The sequence below is a fragment of the Humulus lupulus genome, chromosome 9 (assembly GCF_963169125.1).
Source record: "Humulus lupulus chromosome 9, drHumLupu1.1, whole genome shotgun sequence".
NCBI lineage: Eukaryota > Viridiplantae > Streptophyta > Magnoliopsida > Rosales > Cannabaceae > Humulus > Humulus lupulus.
The window spans coordinates 172,136,479-172,147,166 of NC_084801.1; the positions used below are offsets into that span (position 1 = coordinate 172,136,479).

The 10,688-nt window shown below is 30.7% G+C and overlaps 1 protein-coding gene across 2 annotated transcripts; it reads left to right on the forward strand.

Annotated features, from left to right (window-relative positions):
- The first annotated feature begins 681 nt into the window (after window positions 1-681).
- Window positions 682-3,814, forward strand: LOC133801114 (putative serine/threonine-protein kinase). Of its 2 annotated transcripts, none has more exons than XM_062239261.1 (7): window positions 682-855; window positions 1,048-1,150; window positions 1,624-1,736; window positions 1,897-2,107; window positions 2,531-2,768; window positions 2,901-3,051; window positions 3,272-3,814. In XM_062239261.1, the coding sequence occupies exons 2-7, from the start codon at window positions 1,075-1,077 to the stop codon at window positions 3,635-3,637; spliced, it is 1,155 nt and encodes a 384-aa protein (XP_062095245.1). In that variant the 5' UTR covers window positions 682-855; window positions 1,048-1,074; the 3' UTR covers window positions 3,638-3,814. The 2 variants fall into 2 exon arrangements, with proteins under 2 accessions (XP_062095245.1, XP_062095244.1); XM_062239260.1 differs by having other exon boundaries at window positions 683-855; window positions 1,053-1,150.
- The last annotated feature ends 6,874 nt before the right edge of the window (window positions 3,815-10,688 follow it).

A 10,688-nucleotide genomic window follows, 5' to 3' on the forward strand; every position in this document is an offset into this window, starting at 1 on the left:
TGCATAATAACAAACCAGCGGCATGATTGAGGACCATCCACCGATCTCTTTCCTGTATAAAATGACAACTAATCTCATTAACCACTGAGAGTTTATCCAGTTGACTCACCCTACGTCACCCTAATGATGTAGGGAAGAAATTAGTACCCAAAAACAAAGGTTATTCACACTCTCATTATCTCTAAGTGATATTTACTTAATATTTTTAAAGAATTTTGAATCACTTGTAAGACTTTTCAGCCTATTATTATTATTATTATTATTGATAAGCCGATTCGGTCGGTATTAAATATGGACAAGGTTATTCTCTCAGCTCAGCCATCATCAATGGCGGCTTGGTTATTATTATTATTTTTTTTTTTCAAAAATTACAAATTTTGGCGGGGCCCCTGATGAGCGAAGTAGCTTAAACAGCTGAACTTAATCCTCAATTATCTTTCGCCATTAATGCATTTCAAAGGTTTTAGCTTTGGTTGGTGGTGGTGTTATAGTTTCGACTATTCTCAACAGTGGGAAACCAAAAATAATTAAAATTAAATAAATAAAAGGAAAGAAAGAAGAAAAGGGTCATAGTCGAAATGTCCTTTTTGCTATCAATTTTGTCTGCATTAGTAATTTCGTTATCATCCTTGACCTTTACTGATGATGAGATTGGAAAATCAAAAACGACCAATTCATTTTGCTACGTTCACAAATTTAATTTGATTTGATCTCTTTTCCCTTTCTTAGTCTTATTCTTCAGTTGATAAAATTATAGACTTGAAAATTGATTATCTCTCAATTATTTTCCAAAGATGCATTTAGGCCCCTCTCTTTCTCAACTGTTTGGGGTTTATCAATTGCCACAACAGAAAGGTAGGTGGTATTTTCACAAGACATTGGTGTGCCTCTATTTTGTCCATTCTTTTTGCTTTCTTTATCATCATTATTATATTATATCTATTTATTAAGAATTTTGATTTCTGGATTTTGAAATTCGTAGCCCAATTTAGAAGTTCAATCTTTTTGTGGGGTTGATATTTAATGTGCTGTTGATGGGTGGCTTAGCGCAGGGAAGTGAAATTGTGCTTGACAATGGGTTGGGGTTGCTTTGGTGAATTGAATTGGTGTAGAGGCACAAGGAGTGAATCTGGGGAGCCACAGACTCCAGGTGAGATTTGTATTATGGTTTATGTCTTTTTCACATTTCTTGTCTGGTTCCTGTTTTTTTTTTTTTTTTTTTTTTGGTTATTTTCAACTCTATTTAGTGCCATACTGATGGTATCTAAATGCTTAGTTGCTAAATTTCCAGTTTCCCAGACAAGGGTGAGAACTTTACAAGCCAAAGCTTTGAAAAAACTTTAGATTGGAATGGACTGTTTTGTTGCCAACTGTGTGTGTGTGTGTTGAACTTTGAAAATGGCTCCTCTCCTAAACCTATGAAATATGAAACTATAGCAATTGCTATGTAGGTATTCATGAGTGCCTCGAACCTCCCATCTTATAAGAACAAATCACAGGTCTAACCATTTGAGCTACCCCTTATGTGTGTCTGTGTGTGAACTTTTGAAGCAACAAAAAGCTTTTAGATAAATCTCTCATCTCAACTGAATGGGTTGTTTTTAATTGTTTTTGCATGTTTAGGGATTTCTACCAACAATGTAAGGCAATTTTCTTATAATTCCTTGAGATCAGCAACAAGGGATTTCCATCCTTCAAATAGAATAGGTGGAGGAGGTTATGGAGTTGTTCATAGGGTGAGTCTTTTCTGTTATTGGTGTTTTTATTCTAGCTGCAACCTTTTTCTTAGCCTCTATTTCATTAATGTTCGGTAGGTGGAGGCGATCATGAGTCATGAGCCTTCTTTTCTCCCACCCTGCTTAATACTTGTACTGATTTTCCATTACATGCTAACAGGGAGTGCTAAGAGATGGTACTCAAGTTGCCATCAAGTCCCTTTCTGCAGAATCTAAGCAAGGAACACATGAATTTTTGACAGAAATTAACATGATATCTAGAATACAACATCCGAACCTTGTTAAGCTTGTTGGCTGCTGCGCTGAGGGGAATTCTCGAATATTGGTATATGAATATTTGGAGAACAACAGTCTTGCCACTTCTTTGCTTGGTAATTGTCTGATTTTTTAAGGATTTTTTGTTGAACTGACTTTTGTATGAGTTGAAATGAATACGAAGTTTTGCAAAGACTTTTGAAGTTTGAATGATCTTGGGACGTGTTTATTTTTAAAGTTAGGCAATTATTCGGTCTTGCCATTTCCTCAAAGCTTGACTCTTTGACTTGACTATAAGATTGGTGATTCATTACTACAGAAAGCTAGAGGAGAAGGGGGGAGTAAAAGAAACAATCAGGAAAATGGATAACAAGAGAAGAAATGATTTTTCAATTTTGAGGAAGTAAAGCTAGTTTTTTTAATTAAGTCAAGGCCTGGTTTTATAAAAATTCCTTGAGAAGAAATCTATATAAATTTTTAAAGACTAGTTGTTTTCTTAGGATATCATCTTATGAAGGGTGTGTTTTTAATTTTTACAGGTTCCAAAAGCAAACATGTTTTTCTGGATTGGGCAACGAGAGCTGAGATTTGCGTGGAAACAGCAATTGGTCTGGCTTTTCTTCATGAGGAAGCTGAACCTCATATTGTCCATAGAGATATTAAGGCTAGCAATATACTTCTTGATGGGAATTTTCATCCAAAGATTGGAGATTTCGGGCTTGCAAAACTCTTTCCAGACAATGTCACTCATGTTAGTACTCGAGTGGCAGGAACCATGTAAGTTAACAGGTTACCACAAGTCTGGCAGTGTTAGTTTAGATGTTATAGAAAGGAAATTTAGGTTATAATATAGGTTTTAATGTGTTTAGTTTCCATGCTCTTATTTATGATTGACTTGTATGTCTGCAGAGGTTATCTAGCACCGGAATATGCACTCTTAGGACAGCTTACGAAGAAAGCTGATGTATACAGTTTTGGGGTGTTGCTGCTTGAAATAATTAGTGGCAGAAGTAGTAGTAAGGCAGCATTTGGAGAGGAATTGTTGATTTTGGTGGAATGGGTATGTCATTATCTGTTTATCATCATTCGTTTTACATTCTTCTCAGCTTAAAGTGGATTAAGTTTTTATGTATCGATATTAAGCACACTCTCTATCTAGGTGCATTGGCCTATATTTCAAACCAATGTTAGTCATATATTTTAATTTGTTATCCCATGTCTGGTTCAAGAATTTTAGCTTCTAGAAAATTGATATTTTCTTTTAATGAATGGTGGTACAGACATGGAAGCTTAGAGAAGAAGGAAGACTTCTTGATATTGTTGATCCAGAACTGACTGAATACGCAGAGGATGAGGTGATACGCTTTATTAAGGTTGCATTGTTTTGCACACAAGCAGTTTCTCACCAAAGACCAGCCATGAAACAAGTAGTGGAAATGCTTTCAAAACAAGTCCACCTCAATGAGAAGGCACTCACAGAGCCTGGTGTGTACAAAGCTCATGGTTCACGGCGGGGCTCGAGGGGAGCCAGTTCGGAGGAAACATCCTCATCTCAAGCAGAGAAAGGCAAGCATCCAATGACTACTCTGAAGATTCAGAGCCAGTATGATGACCCTGATTCTATGACTCAATTGTCTCCTAGGTGATGGATATGTAATGTGGCAGTAGTAAGCCTAAGCCATGTCATTGTTCTGCCTTTTATCTTCTGAAAGGCAAGCTTGTAAAGAAAGAGTAAAAATATGTGTATTTGTTTTTGTACTACATTTATACTTATTATTCTTTTACTTTTAAAGGAAAATATTACTCATGTATTACTTTTATTATTCTTTGACTGATTTATCTTTAGTTAAAAATGTAACTCTTATGTGTTTAGTCTTCAATATTTGGTTCCTAATGATGAACTATTTACATTACGATGGGCTAGACAATTCTTGGCCTTTGGATTTATTGAATGATTGGGCCTATACACTTGTATTCCTAGACACATATTTACCGATCGAGGAATTTATATGAAATAGGGGAAAATTTTCTAGACATTGATAAATATGACATTTTTTTGTGTGTATTTTACATGGTATTTTATGTTATCTTATTTTTTTATGGGATTTGTTTTCCCATATTTGTGTAATAATTTATTAGTTTTACCATATTTAATTATATAAGATTATTTTAGCTAATTTTGAATTTTTGTGAAGGTATTTCAGTAATTGTATGTATTATTTTTAATTTATTTTTTTACTTGGACATTGAAAAATGTTTTATTTTCTTTTTTTCTTATATTTTTTATCTTCTTCAATCAACATTTTTTTTACTATAACCGGTTACCACTATCAGAACAATTTTGATTTTTTTTTTGTGGTAGTGATTATTTGTCATTGTTAATTTTTTTTAGTGATGTGTGGTAACTAGTTATATCTATAAAAATCAGTTTTATTTTTTAAATGGTGTTGTAGTAACTGGTTACAACTATAAAAATAATTTTGATTTTTTAGTATTGTACTATTATCAAAATACCAGTTGAATTGTAATTGGTTACTTAGTGAGATTTGGAGAAAAAAAACTTATATGAAAAAAATAAACTAAATTGATCGTGAAGGTAACTAGTTACCTAGCCAGACTTGAAAACAAATAGGATCCAAACAAAAAATCTAAAATGATCATAATCGTAACTGGTTACAACTAGGTTTGAAAAAAAATTAGATATGAAAAAAAAAATAGTTATGATGGTAACTGGTTACTTATCTAAATTTGGAAGAAAAAAAATGAGAAATTATAGGAAATAACCCAAAATAAAGACATTAAGAAGCTAATGTCCTCATTTTTTAAATTGTAGAAAAATGACATTTTTTATATTGTTGATTACTTAAATTGCCATTTTTTATAATTTATTTATTTATTTAGGACTGTATAACTTTAATATAGTGGTATATGTATATTAGTTTTGTTTAATTAGTTTTTATTTTAAAGTTATATTGATTTTTTAAGTTTTTTTATAGGTTGTTGGTATATTATTGTCCAATTAGTCTATATGTTTTTTTTTTTTTTTTGCGATATTTAGTTTCTATTTTATTATACATAGTAGTAGTATATAATTTTGTATCATGGTATATACATTTTAATGGTAGTATATAATTTTGTTAGCATAGTATATACATTTTTTAGTAATAATTTTGTAAGTTTTGATGATATATTTTTTCAACTCAGTATATATATTTTGTGGTATATTATAACATTCAACAACCCATAAAAAATAAAAAAAAAATCAAAATAACTTTTAAATAAAAACTAATTAAACAAAACTAATATACATATACTATAATATTAAAATATTTAGAATAAAATAGTAATTTGTTAAAGGGCATATTTGGTAACATGAAATATTAAAGAGATGATTAGGTTATTTTACTACAAAATTAAAAATATGGACATTTACTTACTTTCACACACCATTAAAGTCATTTTGCACCATGCCCCAAAGAAAATCAGATCTAAACAAAACAAAACAAACTCTAAATTGATCGTTATTGTAACTAGTTACAACTAAGTCTAAAAAAAATCAAATATGAATAAAAAAAAATTAGTCGTCATAGTACTTGGTTACTTAAACAGGTCTGAAAAAAATTAGATTTGAACAAAAAAACCTAAACAAATCGTGATGGTAATTGGTTACAGTTAAGGCTGGAAGAAAAAAAAACATATCTAAAGTGCAAAATCATATTTAAAATGCAAAATCAAATGTGAAAAAGAAGAAGAGCAACAAGAACAACCAAAAGAATAACATTAAAAACAGCAACAGCAGCAACAAAAGAAGAAGAAGCAGAACAAGAACAAGAAAAACCATAGGGCGGTGGAGCTGCATCATCGTCAAGGGGTGGGGGGTTGCGTCTCCGGCAGAGGGCTAAGAAGAAAGAACCAAGTGGGGAATGAAAGATTGAGAAATGAGAAAATGAAGAGAGATAAACGTGAAAGATAAATGAGAGGATGAGAAAGCGAGAGAGAGTTTTGTATAAAAATATGGTAATTTATTTTTTATATTTTATAGGATTCCCATATTTTAAACTTTTTTATTGAAAAATTCACTATATTTTGTAGCATTTCTTTTTTGCCCATAAATATAAAAATTCATCTACTTTTTCCCATATTTATGTAAACTTCTCTTACCAATACTACAAGAGAAATTATGGTAAATGACCCAAAATAATAGCATAAAAAAGCTAATGTTCTCATTTTTAAAATTGTTGAGAAATGATACGTTTACATTGTTGATTACCTAAATTGTCATTTTCTATCATTTTTTTATTTAATTAGGAGTGTATGTGGTATATGTATATTAGTTTCGTTTAATTAGTTTTTATTTTAAAGTTATATTGATTTTTTAAGTTTTTTTATGGGTTGTTGATATATTATTTTCCAACTAGTGTATATATTTTTTGTGGTATGGTGTATAATTTTTTTTTATGATATTTAGTTTCTATCTTATTATACATAATGACAGTATATAATTTTGTATCATGGTACATACATTTTTTAGTAATAATTTTGTAAGTTTTGCTGGTATATTATTTTTCAACTCAGTGTATATATTTTGTGATATGGTATATCATTCAACAATACATAAAAAAACGAAAAAAAATCAAAATAACTTTAAAATAAAAACTAATATACATATATCATAATATTAAAATATTTAGAACAAAGCAGTAATTTGCTAAATGTCATACTTGGTAATATGTAATATTAAAAAAGTGATTATATTGTTTTACTACAAAATTAAAAATATGAATATTTACTTACTTTCACACTATATTAAAAGTTATTTTGCATCAAGCAGCAAGCGCCTACTACAATTATGATTTAATTATAAACTTAACTATTTATATAGGAAAGAAAAATTATATATTTGAAAATTAAAAAAAACTATAAAAACATTAACAATTCAAAATTCCCACACAAAGGTCATATACCATATAATTTCTACTAAATTTTATGGAATTTATTTAATAATTTGGATCATGGTTTGGATTAAACATTAACGAAGAATCTAATACAAGTACAACAAATTTATTTGAGCCATGTTAGAGATAATAATAATAATAATAATAATAATAATAATAATAATAATAATAATAATATGTCTATATATATATATATATAAAGGAGAGCACCAAAAAGATGATGTGTCACTCTAAAAACTCTTCAAACCACTCTATCTATTTTCTCATTTAATCTAATTTTTTTATTCATTTTATACATTATAATAATAAATTTAATTTTTTAAAATTTAAGTGAGATATTTATAAGATATTATTATTTAAATATAGATAAATTTTCAAACTACTCTATCTATTTTCTCATTTAATCTAATTTTTTTATTTTATTATTAGATTACCGATAGTTATTTTTATAAGATATTTAATAATTTATAAGATATATTTTAATATAGATAAATATATCTTTGGAAATATATATTCTAAACATTTTTTATTAATCTCATATTTTTTTCTACTCTAATTTCTTTTATTTATTTTTTCTTATTCTCTCTAAATTATTTCAATTTCAATATATATAAATATATATATATATATAAATATATATATATATATAAAGGAGAGCACCAAGGAGATGATGTGACACTCTAAAATCTCTTCAAACCACTCTATCTATTTTTTCATTTAATCTATTTTTTTATTCATTTTATACATTATAATAATAATAATTTTAATTTTTTAAATTTAAATGAAATATTTATAAGATATTATTATTTAAATATAGATAAATCTCCATACTACTCTATCTATTTTCTCATTTAATCTAATTTTTTTATTCATTTTTTATTTTATTATTAGATTACCAATAGTTATTTTTATAAGATATTTAATAATTTAATAAAATATTTTTTTTGATATAGATAAATATCTCTCTGTAAATTTATATATATTCTAAACATTTTTTATTAATCTCATATTTTCCTCAACTCTAATTTTATTTATTTTTTTCTCTTTTTCTCTTTAAATTCTTTCAATTTCAATATATATATATATATAAATGACAGCACCAAGGAGATGTTGTGACACTCTAAAAACTCTTAAAACCACTCTATCTATTTTCTCATTTAATCTAATTTTTTTATTCATTTTATACATTATAATAATAAATTTAATTTTTTAAATTTAAATAAGATATTTATAAGATATTATTATTTAAATATAGATAAATCTTCAAACTACTCTATCTATTTTCTCATTTAATCTAATTTTTTTATTCATTGTTTATTTTATTATTAGATTACCGATAGTTATTTTTATAAGATATTTAATAATTTAATAAGATATTTTTTAATATAGATAAGTATCTCTTTGTAAATCTATATATATTCTAAACATTTTTTTTATTAATCTCATATTTTCCTCTACTCTAATTTCTTTTTTTTTTTTCTCCTCTTCTCTCTAAATTCTTTCAATTTTAATTTTCAATGAATTCCAATTCATATATCCAAATTTGATTGATTTACATGTTAATAATGATAACACAATCATCTCGGGTATTTATTAAATTATTAATGTTTGTTAATCTTTAAAGTTTGGGTATTTGTTCAATTATTAATGTTTGTTAATCTTTAAAAAATTTATTTTAAATTATTGATCTTGATATTCTAACATCTTCATCTTATTTTTCTATCATGTTTTGGATATTATCGAGTGTTTATATTGTGTGGGTGATATTGAAATCGTTGGAGGTGGTTGGGAAAAAAGAGACGTCAAAGTTTTAACAAATTAATAAGTATAAGTTAATCGATAAATCTTCAAATAGATTATGTAGCATCATTAATTACTATTATTATTATTATTTAAAATGAATATAAAATAGAAAAAATAATAAAATTGATATAACCATCTTATTTTGTATCTGCTTATTTGTGATTAATTAATTTACTATTATTATTTTAAATTTAAATAAGATATTAATTTTTTTATTTATAATAATATGTTGATATCTATTTTTGTATAAATTTTTTAAAATTAAAGATATTTTATAAAAAAAAAAATTTCTTTTTGTATATGTGTACGCCGTAATTCTCCACGGGCTATTAGCGAGCTGAGATATGACATAATTATATATCAGCCACATGGATGCCATGTGCACGGAGCTGCTGTTACCAGGTCCCACCTCTTTAGCTCGAGATAACCAAAGGCTCACTAAGGTTACTAAGGAGTCGGGTCAGAGGTATGGACACCGCGGGCTGAGAAGACATCCAGCTCGAGGTATGGGCTTGAGTTGGAACCTGTGACCCCTTATAAAGTCAACCACGCAATGTAAACGTGCATATATCAGACATCACGTGTCTGATATATCCCTGAATTCTCGGACACGCAGCATAAACGTGCGTGTTCAGGCACCCACGACTGGAATGGACCGTGCGGCCCATTATCCCCCTTACCTATTGATTAGACCACACTTCATTTGTCAGGTTTTAGGAATTAATCATGAATGTCACAGAAGTGACATGATGGGTAAGAAGGTCACGGGATGGCCCCCCCTTGCCAACCCCCAGGTGCCCTCTCCTATAAATATGGAGACCCTGGGAGTTACAAAAGGTTGGATTCTATTGTGTAAAGAAATACCCTGTAAAGAATACCAGAAAACTAGCAATAATATTGGCTGGTGGAGTAGAAGGATTTTAACCTTTGAACCACCTAAAAAAGTATTTGTATCACCATTTTATTCTAAGATCATTCATCTGTTACGGTTCGTTACTTAGCACTAATCTCATTCTCTTATTCTATTTAATTACCTGTTGGCGAAGAACCACGTCAACAGTTTGGTGCTTTCATTGAGAGTTTGTTAGATTGGTGCTATCGCAAATACCCAACCATGGTGGTCACTCTCTCAAGACATGGTAACGAGGCGGACCAACGTGATGGGCAGGAGGCCCATCATGCCGCCATCTCCGATGATCAGAACCCCGAGGTTCAATAGCGGCCGGGCAAGCAGCCAATAGGTCAGGATGACACTGGAAGTTCGGCTCCCCAGCCACCTAATCCAAACCCAGATTTCTACACAGCGGTAGAAATGGAGAATGCACAGCTGAGGAGTCAGCTGGCGAAAGCTAACCAGAAGATTCAAGAGGTTTTGGCCCGACTACCCTCTCTTACAACCGACGATAACGTCGGAAAGAGGCAAGGCGAGACTCATAAGTCCCGCCGGGGTAATCGGTCCAGGCCTGGTTGATCGACTAGACCCCCGACGTCAAACTCTACTCCCACATCGCACCACCAGGAGACCACCTTTGAAGAACTACCTAGGACCAAGAAACACTACAGCCGATCAGTCCGAACTTCAACTCCCAGCTCACTTCCACCCTCGAGTGTGCCCAGGAGGGCTCGAGGGAATTCGCGAAGGAGATCCGGGGAGGGCTCACAACGACAGCCCGTCCCGGCCAGCCGTCCTGCACCCCGCTCAGACCGCGGAGCGCAAGATCCGGAGGATGGTAGAGCTGAGCGGCCCCGACCTAACCTAATCCGCCCTGACGGGACCAGGATTGCATCCCCGGTCAGGCATCCTCCTTCACCGATAAGATATCTGTCTCCTCCTCAGCCAGTCCAAGATATTCTAGCTCATGGGAGCAGTAGGAGGAATCCACCTTCCGCAGGGCCTTCCCATCGTAGCAAGGCGCCCAGAGAAGTCCCGAATCCTCAT

Excerpts from the sequence above, each read along its gene's own strand:
- LOC133801114 (XM_062239261.1), top strand. The coding sequence starts at position 1,075 with ATGGGTTGGGGTTGCTTTGGTGAATTGAATTGGTGTAGAGGCACAAGG. Across the intron at positions 1,737-1,896 it reads GTTATGGAGTTGTTCATAGG|GGAGTGCTAAGAGATGGTAC; the intron begins GTGAGTCTTTTC and ends ACATGCTAACAG. Across the intron at positions 3,052-3,271 it reads TGTTGATTTTGGTGGAATGG|ACATGGAAGCTTAGAGAAGA; the intron begins GTATGTCATTAT and ends ATGGTGGTACAG.